At 40.7% G+C, this 21,678-nt stretch overlaps 1 protein-coding gene across 1 annotated transcript in view; it reads right to left on the bottom strand.

Annotated features, from left to right (window-relative positions):
- The window catches only part of hs3st4 (heparan sulfate (glucosamine) 3-O-sulfotransferase 4), an 83,066-nt gene extending 63,921 nt beyond the window's left edge, over positions 1 to 19,145 (bottom strand). Inside the window, exon 1 of the mRNA XM_031861959.1 lies at positions 17,857 to 19,145. Within this exon, the coding sequence (XP_031717819.1) occupies positions 17,857 to 18,452 (596 nt within the window). The 5' untranslated portion in view covers positions 18,453 to 19,145. The remainder of the gene's footprint in view (positions 1 to 17,856) is intronic.
- Positions 19,146 to 21,678: the final 2,533 nt, after the last annotated feature.

The raw sequence follows: 21,678 nt of genomic DNA, 5'->3' as shown, positions 1-21,678 counted from the left end.
ATTCTTAGTATCTACTTAAGCTGACAGCAGGGTTGTAATGAGATTATTGTGATTGAACAACAGAAAAAAAAGAACTGATAATTGCACACTTTCCTTATGTCACTCAAAAATGTACAATATCACCTAGGAGTAACTGAGAAATATGAATGTGTGACGTTGTGTAATCGCAGCTGCTTCTTCCTATGCAATAGAAATGATCACGTATAGTGATAAATATTGGAATAGCTGCTTTCTGCATAATTTATGCATCTCAACATCTGAGAGAACGCCCGCCCCCGCCAACACATTTTATTGGCTGTCTTGGAAATCAAGACGAAGTCCCTGCTGCCTAGTTTTGATGCTATAGCGGCTTTGTTCATTTTTAATAGCTAGGGGAGGAAAAATAGAATGGCTAATGGTGTTTGTTATTCAGTTGGGCCGACAAGACCATGAATCATTACAGCAGTATGGACTTCCAATATCGAAGATGCTGTCCATCTGCCAGCACACGACACACACAAGCGTGTGCACAATTATTGAGTAGGATATTTGCATTAAGTTCCTTCAGTAACTTTGTTGGTTTTTAATCACCATTAACAAGATTCATTCTCACCATGTATGTAATTAATGCAGAGTCTTTGATTACTTCTGAAGTGAAGAGGTTGAAATTAATATTCTACTTCAGGCAAAATAAAATTCCACAACAGCATAATTATGTATGATGAGATCCCTCCAACCATGAGGGGTGGGGTCCTATGTTGTTTCTCTCCTGATTCTTTTTCCTCTTGGGGAGCAGTTACGTATGTGGATATGTGTGCCTGCTCCCCTCTGTTACAGCACGGGCAGTATGAGCTGTTGTTGCATGAGAGAAGAGCCCGGAGCAATGTACAGTATGCTTTCATGTGAAAAGTGAGGGGAGAATGCTGTGGGAGATTAATGGTACATAAACAATATAGATGACTGTGTGAGCAAAGAACCGGTGTTCTGTGTATGTTTTTTTTTTTTTATCTTCATGCATTATTTTCATCTGTGTAACATTCACTTACAGAAATGTTAACATCAACGATGTATCCAGAAATATGCAGCGTATCTCACACTTGTACGTGTAAACCTCAACTTCAGTGATTCCACATTTCCTTAAAAACCCTGCTAACACTTTATAATAACCATCATTAATAAATGGTAAATTAATAGTTAAAATAATTGTATTATTAGTTTGATAAGAGACATTCACAATTACATTCTGATCACATTGGTGCATTATTTATAAAGTGTATTGATGCACACACTATAACACTGAATGCACTAAGTATTTGCTAATGAATAACAAATGATTTGCAAACTGCAGAAATCGTTTGAAAAACATTTATAACTTTAAAATAAATAGATGGACCAGAAACCAATTACTAACCACAGATAAAGTATTAACTCCCTATCTACATATTGTTTGTAGATGCTTTATGATGAATTATTTATTAGCCATTCAACAAAGTATATTTGTCATCAGTTGTAACTTTATGAAAGTCATCCAAATAATGTGTATTGATGGTTTACAAAGTGTTACAAATATCTTATCGTTAATATCAAACATTTTCATAAAAGTGCCAGATATGACATCAGGAACATTCCTATTGTCTTTCAACGGCTTTCAACATGGATGGGACGGTGGCTATCAGCTAACGATGCTAAAAGCGCTAACAGTGCAAACTAAGAGGAGCAGGTTGGCAAAGCTAACGGTGTTTACTTGAGGGGGAACCGGAGGGTGAGCGCTACGCATGCTCTAACATGCCCTCAAAGAATACGCGGCCGGCCCGGTTAGGTCAACAAAGTAAGGAAATGCTCAGATAACAACACACATAGAAAGAGAGTGACTTCATTCTCTGCTCAGGTAGACATTACTCCACTATACCGTTACAACAGTAGTCTAATGATACAGTAATGCTCTGAATCCCCTTTAAAGTCCAATATTCCAAACACTGTCGTTCTGGCCATGTATGAGTTCTGAACAGTTCTGAACATCTTGCATCACTAAGACATTTCTCTAGTTGTCTGGGTATCTCAAAAGACACACGAGGGTTTTGATGGTACATTTGCACTTGAATGAAACAAAAGGGGCTTGCTGGTTGATGTTGATTATACAGGGCCAATTCAAGATAAACACATGCTGACAGCAATAATAATTCTTCTGTCTGACCACATCCGTATCATCGAATGATAAAACGCAATCTGATACGTGCGAGTAGAAAACAGGCCGCTGCAAAGACAAATCTCTGGCACCGCATCGCTGAGAATGACTCATTTTACCTCTTGTTTCATTTTAAGCGGGTTAGTTGCACATAATGGGCTACAAATAAGCAAATGTACTTTTATCAAGTAAGTTTATGTCACAAGATGTATATCAAAGCTTTGATATAGTGCCTCTGTTCCTCTGCATTCTTTCAGGAAATCACCTAACACAAAGGAAAGCTGTTTTTTGTTCAGGAGAGAATAATTAGTTGAAGAGTTTGCTGAGTGAGTGAACGTTACATGGTCTTATGAATCTTCCACAAATCAATTTGAGGCCCTCTGAGGGTTTCTAATGAAATGCAAATGTAAGCATCCCACAGGGAGTAGTACCTTTAATTAATTTGGACATGGACCACACGTTTTGGACTTGCGATTGAGGTGTAAACAGATGAGTGTTCGGCAATTTACCTCCTCTATGCAATAAAGATGTCCCCATAACACTCCCAAATAGCTAGAATATGCAAGTGAGCAAATTCACAGTGTGCCCTGATTTATTTGCTGTTATTAATGAGGCGGTGTTGAAGGAAGTGGTCTGTGGCTGCCAGCACAATATCTGACCTCTGAGAGTGCATTAAATCAAGGCATTAGGGAATGCAGTAATAAAGAGGCCAGCTAAGGCACTGAACCTGCTCCAAAACTAACAAACCACAAGTCTAGCATAGAGAATGCTGAAATCACATCTAGAGGCTTCTCTCATACAGAGGAAGCCAATATGGAAGTACACCATTATGTGTCAACGGCAGCAGCTGCTAACCAGTCATTCTCTATTGTTGTACGGTTAGTCATCGTTTAACACAAAATCTCTCTTTTTCCTTTCTGGTGGTTCAGATTAAATAGAACCGCCCCAATAAGTCGCAGGGGAACTGCATCTTAAGGCCTTTCATCAAACTAATCTTGGTGCATCAGTCGTATTTGCTGAGGTTGTTCTGAGACAATACGGTGCTTTGAGCTAAACATCATCATTGACGACAGTACAATGACAATGCTAACATGCTGATGGCTATGTCCACCATCTTAATTTGTCATTCGACTTGTAGCTATTTGGTGACTCCTCTGGTTGTAAAAAGAAGTCTGATTGTATAGAAGTCTATGAGAAAATGACTCTACTTCTCACTTGATTTATTACCTCAGTAAACATTGTAAACATGAGTTTATGGTCTCAATCTCTAGTTTCAAGTCTTTTTCATAATGCTCATTTATTAAATTAGACCCATTTAGAGTAAAATAGACCATAAAGCAGGGTATGTTTTAGGGCGTGGCCACCTTGTGATCGACAGGTCGTCACCATGGTGGCCGAGGAGTTGTCCATGTTTGTGTCTTACAACGTTAACCCGTTCACTGTAAAAGTTTGTGACAGTAAAATGCAACACTTTCGGTACTGTCTGCTATGTCTTATTCAGCGTTCGGTTATACTTATGGCCACAGTGTCGTGTACCTTTTGGTTACAAAAAACCAAGATGGTGACAGCCAAATTGCCAAACACAAGGCTTCAAAACAGCATCTACAAACCAATGGGTGACATCACAGTGCCTATGTCCACTTATTTTATACAGCACAGTGTATGATTGAGACCATTTCTGACAAATGTATCTAACACTTTCTCATATTGTCGTCACAGTAGTGTAAAGGCAGCAGTTTAAGACAGCAGGTATGAGCACTACTTCAGTTGTAAAATCTTAAGGGCTATGTGGGAACAATATTTTCGACAAAAAGTTGGACTGTTGCTTATTCAAACATTGAATATGGAACCGAGCCATTGTGCAGAGCATCTAATTAGTGTATTGACGAGGCGGACGCGGAGATGGCGTTACTTCACTTTCTTCAGCTGTGATACCTTCAGTCGTTTCTGCACATGCGACCACAAAACCTAGAAAAGGGCCGTGTTCACTGAGATCCAAAAAGCATTAGTACTCTTGCCAACTGACTGCATAACATTATTATGGTCAATATGCCAAATTCTGAAACATTTTTATTTTGAATTCAGAGGCAGCAGTCTCTCAGAGGTCAGATTGACAACAATCAGTGAACAATAACAAGAAAGAAAGCTCTTTAGAATATCCCAATTCATTTTTTAAATATAACAGAGATTCAAACATCTGACCAAACCTGGCAACCCTGTTAAGTTAACGTTTTTGTAATTTCTACAAGACTTCAAGTATTCACAGTGATGTTGTGTTAATTTAGTCAAATTCCAACAGTGTGCAATGGCAACCATCTGTTCCACAACGTTCATGGCCAAGGCAGTGAGTAACCTCATTTACTTCCTTAGAGCTGTCACTATACGCAAACAACAGTGTTTAGATGCAGCCTCCACAGAGCTAAGCGGCCTCTTGACTCCATATCTACTTGTCAACTCACAATGTTTGCACAAGCCTTTACAGTAATCATTGGACCTAATGCAAGAATATCTTTGTAATCTGTCTTTGTAAACTTTCCACAATTCTGTGCTGTGTTCAACATTTCACAGAGTTTCAATCAACTTTGCAAGAAAATGGTGAGAGGCTAGTTTTGCATCACTTTTCCATGAAGATAAGAAAAAACAGCAAACTCTTCTTTTTTGTAAAAACAATGCTTTTTATTCCCGAAACGTCTTCCAGTCACAGGTGTTCTACCACATAAAGTTGGTGGTGAGGGATAATGTCCTGTATAATATGGTCACAGCTCCAAGACCTGACATTCTTCTTTTTTTTTGTAAATGCATCAAAACCACGGGAGGCTGCATGATTACATTCATTTTCACTGCATGATTTCTGTGCCTACTTTCAAAAATTGACAGAACGTGCAGTGGACATTGTTGTGCCTTTCAGATTTTGAGCTTTCACAAGTCAAGAAAAATGACTCTGGAAAGAAAAAGCAATGAAGTGATGGAGAAAAAGAGCTAAGTCGAACTCTGTGGGTTAGCACTTATCCAGGGCAGGGGGCATGGCCTCTGGTGTCAGAATAATTTGCAACCACTCCATCACATTCCTCTGTGTATGTGAGAGTGGCAAGCCTCACGAAATTAAAGAAAATATGTTTTTTTCTTGACATTATTTTGGCTTTATGAAAAAATGCAAGACTAAAAAAATGGGTTTGGAAGTAGATGACTGTTTAAGGCGGTAGTTCTCAATGCAAGCCCTCTGGACCTAAAGGTAATCAAGTAATCAGGAAGTGGTTTACACCTGGGGCGCCAGGTGAAGTCAATTACATGCAATCAACTACCTGGCAGGATATAAGCAGTGTTCGGTTTGCACAAGACCACAGTAGTGCGTGGTTGTGAAATAATAATGGTGGTGTTATAAAAGGGGTTTGCTGTTAAGGGGTTTTAGAATGAGTGTTTTTTGAGGAATACAAGAAAAGTAAGAAAACAGAATCTGTGCGTAACATCCTATAAAACACTTACATTGAGAGTCTAACAATCATGGCTGTGCTATATATGAGAAATTCATACAAACACTAAAATATCCTAAAATGTACATTTTGAAATAAGTAGCAGCCATCGTGCCAGTTTGTGACAATCCATCTTTTCAGATGAGACAACACAGCACCAGGACCATGAAGAAACATGAAGAAACATATGCACATTACAACCGAGGCAAATGACACTGTATATTATTAAACTCAAGGTGTGAAATTCCTTCCTCTGGCATTGCTCCGTTGCTTAACTAATTATCATGGCACATTAATTTTCTAAACCCTGAAGCCTTTGTTGAGTTTACCCAATGTGCAGAGCGTACGTGTTTATTCCTGTAAAAACGAAGTTTTTAGAGAAAATATTTAAGAGAAACCAAATTCGCTCTGAGCCGGGACAACAGAGCCAGCAGCTTCTGGGACGCCTTCATTTGTACTCCGCAGATTGCATCAGAAATTTGGAAAATGTTAATTGGAGACAATGTGTTAAGAGGCAGATATGGTCTGACATGTGGCCAACATAATAGTATTAAGGGTGAATTAATTATTGCAATAATGCTGAGAGTGAAAACAGAATGCCATCCTCAATCCATAGAAATACATAATAGATGATGAAGATAGCAGTGAATGCTAAACATTTAGTTGGACAAATATGTCGGAGTGCCCTTCAGCTGACACATTTTAATCAAAAGACACTGGTTGCCCCCCATCCCAACAGTGGACGTGTTGACAAAATCCTCATTTATTACAGATCCCCAGCCTGGCGAGCACAGCCCCAGCATGACGCTGATTAGAAAGCTTGTACGAAATAAGCTCGAGAGCCCCATTTCACCACAAACCTATATTCATTTAGTTCTGCAGATTTCTACATCCAGCTATCTAGGCACGGAAATCCAGCATGACATGGGAGTGTATTCTGCCCTTTCCAAAAGAAGGTTAATCTCTCCTTCTTTCATGAAGAAAACCTCAATCTTCCAGTGACCAGCATGTCTCCATATGATGCAGCGGCTGAAGCAATAAATTGAATTAAATAAACCCATTAGTTACAGCTGCTATACCTTCTCACCTCGGCCCAGATACACTTTCATGGTGAGTTGGTCCTTTATGGAGACCAGAGGACACAGCTTAAGACCGTGATGACAAAGTGACCTTGAGTCAAAAGACAGACGCTATGTCTTTGTTCATTACTCAAATCAATTAAGACAGCCTGTATGCTGCACAGCACAGCCCCTGTCTCTTCTGCAGGTGTTTAAAAGTAAATGTATGCTCATTCAAAAATCAATTCATACTTAGGATTCTGCCTCCTCCTGTCTTGTAGACATGAAACAAACCAGAGGTCGATTAGAGTAGAGAGCGACTATTGGGAGATTCTCCATGGGCGTACTTTAAATGCATGGAATGAGCAACCAAGCTTAGTTCAAACACCTTATGAAAAAAAGGCCCAGTAAGAAGTCAAGGATCCTAATCCTGCAACAGCCTCAAAGCAGTTGGTGTGTTTTTACAGTTTTGTCCCCGACAGACTCCTTAAATGAAACACATACTGAAGTTTAGATTGTGTTTTTATGTCTATAATGATGCGTTTCAAAATATGCAAATCTGACTTGCTGACATGTCGCATATATTTAGATTCAAACAGCCCTGACAAACCTATTAAGTGGTGGATTACGTTTGCTTTTGGTATATCAAACATGTTTCAAATGAATCCATAGGCGGTTTAGATAGCCGATGGTCCCCCACGAAACTGCTCTACGGGTACTGTGTGAACCAAGTACTTTTGTTGCATCTTTTCAAATTATGACCGTAATAGCAGCAAATATGAACATTGAGGAAACGGGTATTACTGGAAGACAAAATACATCTGATTCCAGCAATATATTAAAACAAATGTTACTTTTATAAATGTGTTTTGTGAATGTTGGTGTTACAACAGAATCAAAAGAGGATGTGGAGGCAAACTAAACTCTCCCCATGAGCCCTGGGGCAGCACTAACCCTGTGTTATGTGCACTATTTCATCTAAAAGTGTTATTAATGTTTTCTCTTTGACTGAATCACTATTCATTGCTGATTTTATTGTGTGTGGTTGTGTTGTGCATTATGCATAGGAGACAAAATGTCACACATGTGGGAGGACCCACAAGAGAGGAGTTGGCTTGGTGGTCTCATGGTTGATTGCAGGTAACAATCGTATTAGAAAGGCAGAACATGTCAACTTGCTGCTAAATCTCTAATGCCAATAATCCAAACTATCCAGGAGAAACAATCACTTCCTGAAACGGCTATTAGCAATTAGCATAATCCCTAATAGCTTTCTTTTGCATTTCATTGTCTTAATCCACGTCGCAAGGGAGTTTGGCAATGCCACAGCTTGTGTTGAAGACTTCGAGCACACCAAGCGCATTGCCGGTGGAGGAGACGTCAGCAATATGTTTCATCACAGAGTCGTGGTCTCAGGATTTCACTGAACCAAGCGCCTCCCAATCCAGCGTCTTTGCTGTATGTATGAAGTGTGTTGAGCGCAGTGTACACATCTGATACTCGGCTCATACATTGTTTCACACTGTGTTAAAATTATTCAAACGGAATACCCCATGGTGATTTGTGGGAAAGAAAGTGCATGAATAAGTAAACAACATAAAGCGATGAGAAGCTTCAAAGGCGATGGGACAATCACAGCAACCAAGATCCTTGAAGCCAATGACTGTGTTTGTCTTTGTTTGTGACAGTGACTCAGGGGTGTAAACAGAGGAATTAGCTCACACCTCCGGAGTCTCGATACACCACACAGCCATAATTGAATTAAGTCTGTCAGGTTGTTGCTGCACTGTAGGTGCTACAAACAGGAACGAGATGCATTTGGCCACAAAGATCACCTCTGCAAATGCTCCTAACTTTTCATTTCATCAACAAAAAATGGTAAATTGCAGATAAAATGAGAATTCTGAAAAATGAGCTGAAGTGGCATCTATGTTTAGCAGCCAGCGTCAGATGCTAATTTCTGTGCTTTCTCATTATGGACAAGGCTTTCTTGATGGAAGAAAGCCATATTGCTGCATATTTATACAGCATAATGGTCATATGATAATGCTGCCTGTTCTAGTGGGAGAAGCCAACATTTCCCCCCCCCCCCCCTCCCCCATCCCTCAGCATAACACACCTATCAGCTCATGGACACACATTTGAAAAACACTCCCAGCAGTCCCTGTATCTTGGCTCCATGACCGTTTCTCTTTGACTGAACACATGCATCAGCTTGTGTCATGAGACCACATCCCTCGCAGCCAATAAGGAACACGAGCAGCGCAAGTGCTCCGGGAGATGTGGAAGGAAAATTGGAATCTTGACAATTGTGATTGACATGCGTATTTGTCCCAAGGTAGTCTTATTTGCCGAGATTTAGAGACGTCTGTAAACCAGCATTCTGCCGAACAGAGTGATTGTTCCTCCAGACTCATAGCACATCAATTCTGTTGCATGCAAATAATCATTTGGAAGAGATGAATCCCTTTGAGCATAAAATGACTTTCAGCTGAGCTTATAGTTTTATTTTGGGTCTGAAATAAATAATTCAACAACCTATGTCTTTCATTTTTAGACAATCTGTCCATGACGTGGTACAAAACACAAGCCTAAGTCCTCCCTTCGATCACTGCGACAAACGGAGGAGAAGGCTGCTCTGAATTTTATCCGGCTCTCTTGATGGACACGAAAATAAAGTGGATATGAGCCTTGATGGTGAAGCATAACCCTAGGCCACTTCATAGCAATGGAAGGGGAAAAAGAAGTGTGAATTAAATTCCAACCATCAGTAAAATAGACTTCCACTTGAAAGCATCGGAGTGTAGCTCCAGCAGGACAGGAGAAAGAGATGAATGGCTGCGTGGGAGAGGAGGAATGCACATGAATTCTGAGCGGGACCAAAGGCAGGATGAAATTGGCTATACCCATTAACTTCTCGAGGTATTTTTTTCTTCTCTCCATATGCAAAAAGGATGGAGCCGTATTACTGCTTCCATAATTCCCATGTTACAATACAGATCGCTACAATAAGATCAAACCAATTTGTAATCCTGGGATGGAATGTCTATTCAGCCAAAACAAAACCAATGAAGGGAAAAACCTCCTGAAAGGTAATTCAGCACTGTGCTCTGTGTTGATCCACCGTATTAGGATAGTAGAGGACACAAAGCAATATGAAACCTGGAGAATAGTGTCGCATTAGCCGTACTAATTAGCTGTGCTGATGCTTCGTGGGTGTACGTTCATACTGCACGTGTCTGCAAAGCGTTGAGTAATGATTGAAGTTATTGGTTTTCTTCCATTATCCACCATACAACATGATTTGGCCTTGGTTAGATATTGGAAAAGGCAACGCTATTTGTTGCTATATTTACAAGGTAAATGCCCTTGTATGCTTGCTGCAAGTTAAATGAGAATATTGACACCACTCTCGTGTCTTTACACCCGGGGCAAACTGACAAAGAACGGATTGCAGCTGCTGATAGCACCAGGATTTGCACATCATTTGTGTCTTTAGGTCTGATTCACAAAAAATATCGCAAATATTTAATATAATTGTTCCCATTCAAATCTCACTGTAGAAATAATACATCTTTTCATATATTAGTTTTACAGATTAAAACGAGGCAGATTTTATTACCTTTGGACAGAGATGTCTCCCTCTATCTCCAGTCTTTGTGCTAAGCTAAGCTAATCAACTGCTGGCAGTAGCTCCATGTCTTATTACCTCATGGACCCGATCTTGTCCTCTAACTCTCGGCAGGAAAGCAAATTAAGCATTTTTCCTTAAATGTCAAATTTAAGACAAAGGACTAGTCTGCATATGAAGATACTACTTACAGTCTAAATGTTGATGGCATGATACTGACTAAAAAAAGATTTAAAACATTATCATAAACATTATGAGTTTCCAGTGGTTGTCTGGCCTCGAGTGCCGACACGTCTAGAAAGGGCCATGCACATGAACAGCATTGGACAGATTTCCACTGATAAATTAACATAACATACATGCCATTAATGATTCACGTAACCTGATACTATTGTGTATACACTTTTCCACACAAGAGCCTATTAACAATATTACTGGAATTACATTAAGTGTAAAATATGTATTTTACCTCTGAGATCAGGCACTAACTCCACCATCACACTTCACAATCAGCTGCATGTTGGATAATCACAATAAGAAATCACTTCTCAACTCATGGAGAGATGACTTCATGATATTGTTGACTCAACAGGGTGGACAGGAACAACACGTTCTCTGTTTTGATTTATATGGACTGTATGAGTGGTAAAGCAGGAGAATAAAGCCGCTCGCTCAGGCTCTGGGGTAAAAGGAGTGACTTTCTTGTGCTATGCTGCATCTAAAGAGATCCTCAAACAAGAAATAAACATAATTGCTCCTGTGGTAACTTGAACCTCAGAGCTCCACGATGCTGGCGAGTTTAATCAAGTGGAAAGAAGGTGGGCAATGAGAGACTGTACTGAAGCGGTCCACTCTCCTGACAGCGCAGGGGTATGCTGCTAATTAAAAAGTTTAATTCCACAACTGCAGCACTGGCATCAGAGCACTCAGAGGTGCGTCCTTGTGAGTCTTGGCTCCGTCTTATCAGGCGTAGGCAGATTCTTCCATGTTGCTGGGGAAGGCGCCGGACAGCGAGGCACTGCAGCAGCACGAAGGCCCAGCTGGAGGGGATGGCATCCTGCCTACTTGGGGATCTGGCCCACCTTGTTCTCTCTCAGAGTGGATTCACAGGCTCCCAGTCAGGTGGCAAGAATCAGGGGCTAAGCTGCCCACGGAGCAGCTGAGAGAGGGAAAGCAGGGCTAAACAAGGGATAAAGGCAGGATTTCGACTTTCTGCTGCTGGGCTCGGCAGTGGATCCATGTCTCCATTACACGTTTCCTGTCACCGGGTCCTTTCTTATGACCGGAGGTTGAAGTATACACTAAAACCTGCGCTGCAGTACACACTGTTCCCTGTTCCTTCAAAGTCTCACAGCAGCTGAATCAGACGGGATACAATGACAACGCTTCCATGAATAGAATGTCTTTTTATTTTTGAGAGAGAGATGGGGGGGAAAAACATGTTTCTTTGATAAGGTGAGGGGAAGAGACTGCACTCTATTGTAAGACATCGCTGGAGGTGGAAGTTTCCTTAATCTGTTGATTAGAGCATATTACAACTCGCACAATGAGAAAAGTCCTTGGAAATGGCCAGGCTAATTCTCTGGCATGTTTTTGAAAGGCTACGGAGCATCAAGATAAAATAGATTAAAAAAGAGTCAGCAACAAAAGTAAGAGTTTCAGAGTATGCTGGAATAAAAACAATATCTACTGGGACTAATCAACGCAGAGCTGGAAGCTACTGCCGACTCGTTTCTCAGCACAGGGACGCAGCTCGGAAAGGAACACCGCTCTTAAGATTTACAGGCACATCCCCTCGGCTTTTATTACATAGGGGGTTAAAGTGTCATTTTAATAACACAGAGATATTAGAGCTTGCAAGCCTCAGTAAAACTTTGGCTCTGGTTTGCAGTCATCTGATTTATTTTACATTGCAGAGGAGACCAAGGATACACAGGAAACAGTGTGAACACGCAGTGAATTTCTAACATGTTGAGCAGATATATCTATTTATCAATCTTCATCGTGCATTGTGGCCGGTAAATCAAGTTTTTGGGGTTTTGAGCAGCGCAATGACGGTCATGAAACTTCTACAAAGGAAAGTTGTTTAGATTATGACCTACTGTTGCTTTGTCACATCCTCCTTAAAATGTGTTTTTAATTTACTGCTTCCAAGTGCTGACTGTGCTTTTGATAAATGATGTATTCCCCTCATAAATAGGTGAGCTTGGCGATAAATCCTTTTACACTGGGTCAAATCCTCAGAGTCTGTGGTGAAACTGTGTTACAGCAGGTGGCAGCTGTGGTGTGTTAGCAGCAGGCTGACGGAGCGGTAAGTTATTTAGGATGGCTATCTGTGGTTTGATATACAGGACCTACACTCCTGTTCCAGAGAGGGACGCATGTTTCTTCATACATGGCTGTGTTGTCTTTTCTTCTGGCTGCTGTTACCTCTGAGTTCATGCTCTTAGTGGCCGTTATTTGATGAAGTACTGTGTATAAATCAGTTTTATCTCCTGTTATGTCTTATACTGGGACACTTTATGAGAGAAGTATAATTTATGGCTTTTGGACGATTATTGGGACTGGAAGTGAGTGTAAAGATATTAACAGGCTTGTTCATACACACATATTAAATGGATTGACAACAGATTTTACCTCATTGTATTTTAACTCAATTCAGGGGATTTGAAAAGGCTTGTTAAGGACCAAAATGTGTTTTTCTTTGTTTTATGCAGAGCAAATGTGAAGGGTGTGTATCTGGCTCTCTCAAAGTATTTAATGTGCAATTAACGACATGATCCAAAATCTGATACAAAAATATGTGATTCAAAGCTGATCCAATAAGATTGTAAAAGGTCATTTTTCCCATCAGTGCCTTATTGTTCTGTAAAGTCAATATACTAGTATATTTAACATTATCGCGTCACATTTTATACAACACAGTTCTTCAGTTGGGATTCCAGACAGTGTTGCATAAACAAACACAGGAAGCACAAGGCCACAGAGACGGTTACTTGACATTTTAAGATCTCTGTTTCACAGGCGTATTGATTTGTGATACATTTCACACAGAATTTGGGATCTATGGTTCTATGTCGATGTAGCTGTGTGTCAGACTCTTGTATTGATTTTTTGATAAGTATCAGTTCAACTTTTGCACCTCTGGCAGATATAGATGAAGCCTAAAGTTAGATTACCAAAACACACACTTTCCATTAACTTCAATCTCAGCTTTTGCTCATAAATTACAAAGATATTTGAGGACAAATTCATGCTTCAACATACACCATTACTTTAATTAAATATTTACAGCATACTTCCATTATTACACAGCATATTCCTCAACACAATTGCTCCATACCAGGTTCTTTGAGTGTGAAGAAAGCCATTCTTACTCCTGGTGAAAGACTGATGTAACTGCTCCCACATTGCTGACTGTCCAGTTCACACATCAATGCAGAGCAGACTTCCATTGAGTCTCAATAGATGAGAAAGCTCACTCCTCCTCCTGGATTATTTGATCTGGTCAAACACTTTTCAACAGAAATTAATATAAATCGGACAATTGGACACGTTTCAGAAAGGTTTTATTTTTAACAATGTGGTACATGCCACTTATAATCTGCAAGTTAAAGGAGCTATATGTAACACTGACAGCTAGCGATTAAAAATGGGAATTGCATTAAAAATTAAAAATATTGGAGAGTGTCGTCCCCCAAGATTGCATTGTAATTGATCATACCATGTTTATCTACCTGCCGCAGATAATTATGGCAAACTTATTCAAACAGCTGTTAAAATTTGTATTTATTTTGGCTTCTTGCTTTTGGCAGTTGCTCCTTTCAAACCCTTTTTGTGAGCACTAATATAAACACTATTTGTTTGGCATTTTGCAAAAATGCTGAACATACCAAGCAGTCAACCTCCCTAATAAGCCCTCATTAAGCCGGACCCCAACTAGCGTGGATTCCTGCTGAGAATGCTCATGAATCTTCATGTATGATCGATAATCAATGACATTCTTTAGCACAATTTATGAGGCATATTATCCTTCCACTAAAGCATTTTGAATACTGGCACAGAGCTGCAGTAACATTTGCCATATTGGTCATCATGCATCAAACGTTTGCTAATCCCGGATGGGCGTTTTTTCACCAGGTTGGGGAATGCTCAAGAGAACAGATAAGTTAAATCCTTGCGGTGGTGGCTCATCCTCTTTACTCGGAAATAGAAGTAACATTAGAAGCGCCAATTGGCTGATGGAAGTCCTGTGTGTACGGTAATGATGGCACTACATTGCTAATTGCTTGTTCAAGTAAGCCCAAATCACACTGGAGAAACTGTCCAAGAGTAATAAAACCGGGAAAGCTGCACGAATCACCAATCTGGGCCCGTCTATAGAGGCTCATACCAGGCCCACACTAAACTTGGACTCCTGATGTGAATATTATATATGTACGTATGTGGTGGATTTGTGCAGACATTTTTATATACATGGAAGTCTTTGTTCATATAGGCTAAAACCTTCTCTGTGCCACGTCACTATAAGAAATACTTATAAATCCCCCCCCAGCTGCAAAGGAGTGAGTAATGGGACAGTTTTATAGAATGCACTAGCACAAAACATTGTTTTTTTTTAAGCAAAATTGTATGCAAATGAAGTCATGTAAACTTAAGACTTAGAGGTGCTCAATACGAAAGAGATACGAGAGCCTGGTGGTTTCCTTAACTCCCAACACACAGCGGCTGTGGAATAAGAGGGGGTGAGCACTACTGCCTGTACATCTTCTTTTCTTCGACTGTCACTGACGTCTGACCATGTCAGACATTTGCCAGGATAATCACAACAACCTTCCATGGATGATTATTTGCCCAATCTATAGAAAAGTAACAACAAAAAGCATTGTTACTGAATGAACAAAGGCAACTAACTGTTCAAGATTCAGCTGAAAGCTGGCACAAACGCATGTTTACAGTCTCATTGAAGTGGACCACTACCCGTAACCTCCACTCACCCAGACAATACTTTCAGTGGCAAAGGCTCCAGGCATGCCTGAATGTATCCACACTGATTATTTTCACTTCACTTCATGGCTTCAAGTTTCTTTAATTCACAGCACAAAACTCAATGGAGCTTTTCGTCACTCTGCCATCTCTCCTCCGGAGCACGCAGTTTTAAAGTAACACACACAAAGTATAACAACACAGACACACAAAAGATCACTAAACCTGAATATGAGAAAGGATAAATATCACCAGCCAACACAAGCTCACTGCAATAACACAGAGACATCATCGGATTCACTGTGCTGAGAACCGACCAAACGAGCATTTGAGTACATGTAAGCGCTTACAAGATGCCTTTGGGTTGCATTCCCCGTAGTCTATCATATCCATCAAAATGGAGAGCAGGTGTTACTGTGACAGGCCCAAATTTATGAATCACATTTTACGAGATTACTGGTCTCGTTCAACTACGCCAATGTCAAATGGCTGCAAACATCTGTAACTGATCATAATTCCACTTCCATTAAGTCCACATTAGCCAGCGCATCACAGACAGAGAAGAGGAATGCAGTATAATGCATCATTTAGAAGCAAACAAACAAACGTGGTCTGAATGAATTTTTATATCAGTGTCTGGTATCTGAAAAACAAAATGTCTCAACTCGTGATTTTTTTTTTAAAACCATTTCACCATCAACTTTGATAACGGCCAATGTGTTACTCTCCCTCCTGAATGCATCATTCTGAGGTGAGCGGCCCACACAGGACAATAGACATAAAATAAAGGCTGCTTTAGGGGTTTATTTTGCTCAGGGGCCCTTAAACACACTTATTATTATTCATGTAAGCATGTCATCCTCCTGTCTAATGAGCCTTTCACCGTGAGTGTAATGAAACAGCTTGCATTAACACAGGCAGAATGAGCAGCCGAGAGCTCCCATGTCTATGCAGCAAGATGAAAGCAGATGCTCCGCAACCCAAACACCAGCGTAACAGACACACGGAGAGAAACAGAGGGGACTTTGAGTCAGCGTCGTTCTCATCAGCTCATTGACTCCATTAGAGAAATCTTGAAATGCCCTCGGTCAAACATCGTGAGAACCACGCCGAACTGAGCCATGACCAACTGACCATGAATGAACCGTCTAATTGATTTGTGTTGTTTCTCCCATGAACATGGCGATGAACAGGTTCTTCTCTGGCTAATACACCTGGACTCAAAGTGAATGTCAACAATCACACACGGGAAAGGTGGTGATAACAGATTCCGACACCTTTTTGAGCAACCAGCTGCAACGCTAAAAACTAAAAGGTTTGTTAGATAATACAGCATTTATTGCATGTTAGATTCTTATGTAATTTGGTCAGGTAATTGAAGGGTTGAATGTTCTGTTGAGGAGAAGATGAGAATACTGGCTGACTTGTAAGATCAAAACAGAGTACTGCCAGGGGTAAAAATACTTCTGGTACCTCTTTAAATACTTATATGCAAAATAACTAAAAAATACTCCTGTAAAATAACTATTTCTCTCTGTTTTACAGTAATCTGTGAGCATGACTGCATGTGCGAGTGTGTATAACAGTGTAAGAGAATCTAAACCTGAAGAATAATTACCTGAATAAGACTATTTCTCATGCAATATTTAAAATGAACATCATATGATGCTTATCTCAGTGCGTATTTCATATTTACCTCTATTTGTTCGAAATACAAATCTAACATGTAAAACAGAATGTGATTTTGATTTAGAGATTAACAATTTAAAGGTCAGACATTTAAAAAAATAAAGAAAAAACACTTGAAACGATACAGTGACACTTCTCTGTGTGTGTGTTTGGGTGACACTACGTGTGTGTGACATATATTGTGTAACTGTGTTCAAGGTCTAAACTTAACAGGCAGACCTGATCAGTATATTCTCATTAAATAAAATACACCTTGTGATTCAGAAATGAGGTAAAACTGAATGCAATTGTGTGCTCTCAGACTCTTAACACAATATTACAGAATTCACTTTCTTCAGTTAGCCACCGTCTCTTAAAGGACCATTCCAAAGTTTTAACAATTTTGACAAATAAATATGTGATTTACGAAACACTTTCCAAAACTGCTGTCGTTCATTCAGTATATGCTAAATAAGAGATTAAACTAGCTGGAGAGAGGTGAACAGCACACCTAATTTAATCTACACTGAACAAAAGAACAAAGGGTTGAGTTTATTTAAATCAGAGACAAAAAAAAGGTTTGTAATGTAATGTAGTTGAAAGTACAGTGAGTGGAAAAGTTAGCATTGTCACAACGTATTAAGTTTGACGAACATGTAGGCATAGATCACGGTGATTGATTACCCATCAATCTGAGCAAATTGATTTTCTTACCACCAAGAAAAGCATGAAGACCTGTGACTATGTGAAGCTATACACACATGCATTTAGAAATATACCAGCACACAGGCACGCTTTTGGAAAATGGTAAACGGCAGCTTTAAGTGTGTAAATCGGGCTGTAAGTCAAAACACTGGGGCTAAATAAGACGGAACTCACCGGTACCAGTCCAGCCCCTTCTCGTAGTTCCTGTCAAAGAAATGTGGCTCATTTCCAACGGCTCTGACGTCCGGGTGCACCCTGAGAGCCTCGAGCAGGGCTCTGGTCCCCCCTTTCTTCACCCCGATGATGATGGCTTGGGGAAGTTTCTTCTCTCCGTAATCCATGGTGCAGTTCACCCTGAGTTCGCTGTCCGTGGTACTGAAATCCTGGTGCTCTTTATCCAGCGCGCTGGTGTGATACGCCGCCGCCGATTTAGTTGGAGACGCCTGAGTCCTAATCCACTCCACTGTCCTTTGTTCGGTCTCAGCATGATCCTTCACGGTGGAAACCGCGGTGGGTCTCTCCGCCTCGGTGAATTCGGTGATGCCCTGGGAAGCGGAGTAAAGTTTCTCCCTCAATGTCACAAAAGTTGTCTCCTCCGTCACCAGCCTCCCTTGATACGCGTAGTTCTCTTGCAGAGGGAACTGCAGCGAGTTGTAGCAGCTCATCAAGCTATAGAACAAGTAGGTGACAGAGAGGGAGAGGGTGAACATGAATAAGATTTTCCGGGGCACTTTAGAGGTGAAAACCGAAGTGCTGGACCAAAATGCCATCTCTGATAGCAGTGATCCTCTCAAAGAAGTGGCCAGACATGTTTCCACCCCGGGTCTTGCATGGAACAAAATCAACAGCAATAATCAGTCACTATCAGCGCTGCTCTAGCAAAAACAAAGCGTGAAGCTGGAACACACCAACCCAATCGCATATTTATAAGGATAGCGTAGAAATAGATCGTTAAAATTCCGGAAGAATATCGCGTCCCTTTTTCTTGAGTATCGATTTCTTATTCCAAGGCTGACAGACAATGTCACAATTTATTGGACTGAACTTGCAGATTTGAGAGGCTGGAGGTCTGGCGCCCTTCCAAATGAGCACCCTGCCTTCAACTGGACAGAATATGAAGGACCGAATCCTGGCATTTTATAACAAGGGGGGAAGAAAATAAACAAAAATGAACAGCAGAGTGTTTAAAGTCGGCTTCTTCTCATCAGTCGCTCAGCCCGAAGTCCAGTCTGCGATACAAGAGTATATTCACATCCATCCAGACAAGCTTAAATCCACTGTATCTCTCCAACACGGGGGCGATCCTTTCTCTATTCTCTTACTTTGTGCAGCACAAAGTCCGCAGCCTTTGCACAAAAGTATCCACTCATCACTGACCACCAGGCTGCTGCTCGCCGTCCTTGCGCCTTCTCAGATTGGTAGAATCCAACGGTGTGCGCGTCGGCTGAGTGAGCTCATCTGAACTGAAGCACCGTAGAGCCACACGGCACAACTAGTGTGTACACCCACTTTTTCCTCTATCCGTGCACAAGTAGGACTATAAAACGTCAGATTCCCTCATCGGAAATAGTTGCGTGGAAATCTGCTGCCGCTCATTCATGCGACTGCTTGCAGCGATAGGAATTACGTGCTGGGATGTATACCAAGGCTTATTACGTTGTGAATTGTCTCTTAAAGTTCACTATAAAACTCCATTTTAGGATGTTTTGATAGAGATTATATTTTACAGAAAGCTCATGTCTGCACCCTGCTGGTTTTCTGCGGAGCGATGCAACATTTAATTTACAAAGAAATACAGAAGAAAAAAATAACTTTATTCGGATCAATATAAAAGCAGCTTATATGAACCAAGATGGGTAATGAGGATCACTGTGTTTAGGATTAAAGCGATGAGTCATGGGGGGTGTAGTTCTCCTCTAAATGCACAATCCTGTGTCCTGTGTTATACTGAGGATGGGGAGGCTTATGCGTATTACACACTGAATGTATTATACGTGGGTGCAGGCTATAATTACTGGTGAGGATATTCACTAGACCTTAACTTGTACACTTTGTTGCCCTGATATGAGGGTTTAAAATTGCATGCCACTGAAATGTCTCCCTGTATTAGAGTATCTCATTCATCACACACCTCCAACACACCAGGAGCGCCAGCGTCACACTCGGCTCTGGGTCTCTGATAATTTGCAATGCATCTCGGAACAGCACGCCACTGTTGTATTTTAAGTTCAGAAATATTTATATGGATGTTTTGCCCGACCAAACTTGTCTCTTCTAAATGTCTGCAGCCGGCTCGGCATGCAAACCAGGGGTGACACAAAGTCATTTCACCATGGAGCGTTGCAGCATTACTGAAAGACGACTCTTTTTCATTCAGCCAGTGCATTTCCACCGAATCAGAAAATCTATGACATCCAATGTGAGCTACCAGTACAGAGAGAAAACCCATCTTCTCATCTCATGTATGTAGTCAAGATGTTTGAACCCAATGGAGATGTAGCAGGTGCCGTCTAAACTTAAAGCTGCTATCGATATTTTTACAACAATGTGAAAACAACACGAAAGGGGCCATTCATAGTGAGAAGTATCACTCCTACTGCAGCTCCCTCCGGCATTACAGAGCTTTATAGTGAGTTTCAGCTCATTGTTTAGCTTTCCAGTCCGCAACTTTGCTGTGTTGGTTCACTCAAATTGCTGTCATAGTGTCGTTTTCTGATGCAGCAGCAAAACAAGCTCCAAAAAACGGCAAACAGACACAATCAGCGACTAACTGGTGGACATGGTGGAGCATTTAGCAAAAACAGAGCTAAAGGAGAATATCAGACACTCATCAGGTGGCCGGAAACACGACTCTAATTGAATGAAAATGTTCCATAACTGCCTGATGTGTAAATAAGCAACAAGTTTACAATTTCAACTTAAAAGGTAAAAAGAAATTCTGAAGTCATACTTGTCAACCTTGAGACCACAAAAATCAGAGACTTTTTTTTTTCCTGCATTCTGGTGACTTTTAAAGACTAAAACAATAAGTACACTGCAACTGCATTTTTATGTTTAATAGAACATACATAGTAATTGTGTTTAATAGTTTCCAATTTTATGTCCCAACCAATATGGAATATCGTGTTATTGGCAAACTCAACCTGTACATCAGCAATGCAGGTGATTGGGGGAGGAAAGCATGGACAAGTGTTTGGAGTACATTGGTTGCCGGGTGTTTGGCAGTCAAGAGAGTGTAGGAGAGCTCAATGGGTTCGATGAAATTGTTGTATTCACAAATTGCCACTCGGAGAAGTGGAAAGCTCTCTACCAGCACCTGCCCCGTTTGTAAATTATCACCGTTATCAGACTTCCTACACGTCTAAGAGACACCCAGAGATGTCTGAGCATGCTCAGACACTCCGGCTGCGGAGCAGTTGCATCAGAACGTGTCAGTGTTAACAACACAAGTGAAGTGTCATTAAGATGGCTGCCGCTGCTCAGTGCTGATGATAAATTATTATCAGAGCACAAGAGAAAATATATTGACCCGTTTTATCTTCCCTTTGTCGCGCCTGTTATCTGAGCCATTCATAAATCGCTCAGACATTGTCGGTCCCTGTGGAAGCTGAGTGCTCAGATTGTGTCTATTTGCATTTACAAACAAGCACTCACTCAGGGAAAATGGAGTTTATTGAAGTTGAGTTTAAGTCCTGGCAGCTGCTTCGTGAAGAATAGAATTTACTGGCTGTGTTTAAAGGCCAATATCAAACAAACAATTGTTACTTAATGCGGGCAACAGGTCTTAACAGGCTTTAAGTGAAGCTAAAAATCACTTAACATTGTCTCATTGTTTCAGGAAGCTAGCCACTGCAGTCACAATCTGCTAGCACTCCGTTTCCATCACAATGAGGCTGTGAGCCACAAGAAGAGCTGTGGCCCTCTCTGCGGCGCGCATTAACATTCACCTCGTGTCTAGATTGTATTCAGATATGAATTATCCATATTACATTTATA

The sequence above is a fragment of the Anarrhichthys ocellatus genome, unplaced genomic scaffold (assembly GCF_004355925.1).
Source record: "Anarrhichthys ocellatus isolate YVR2014 unplaced genomic scaffold, GSC_Weel_1.0 scaffold26, whole genome shotgun sequence".
NCBI lineage: Eukaryota > Metazoa > Chordata > Actinopteri > Perciformes > Anarhichadidae > Anarrhichthys > Anarrhichthys ocellatus.
The sequence above is the reverse complement of the archived record's forward strand: the minus strand, read 5'-3'. Positions and strand labels throughout refer to the sequence as shown.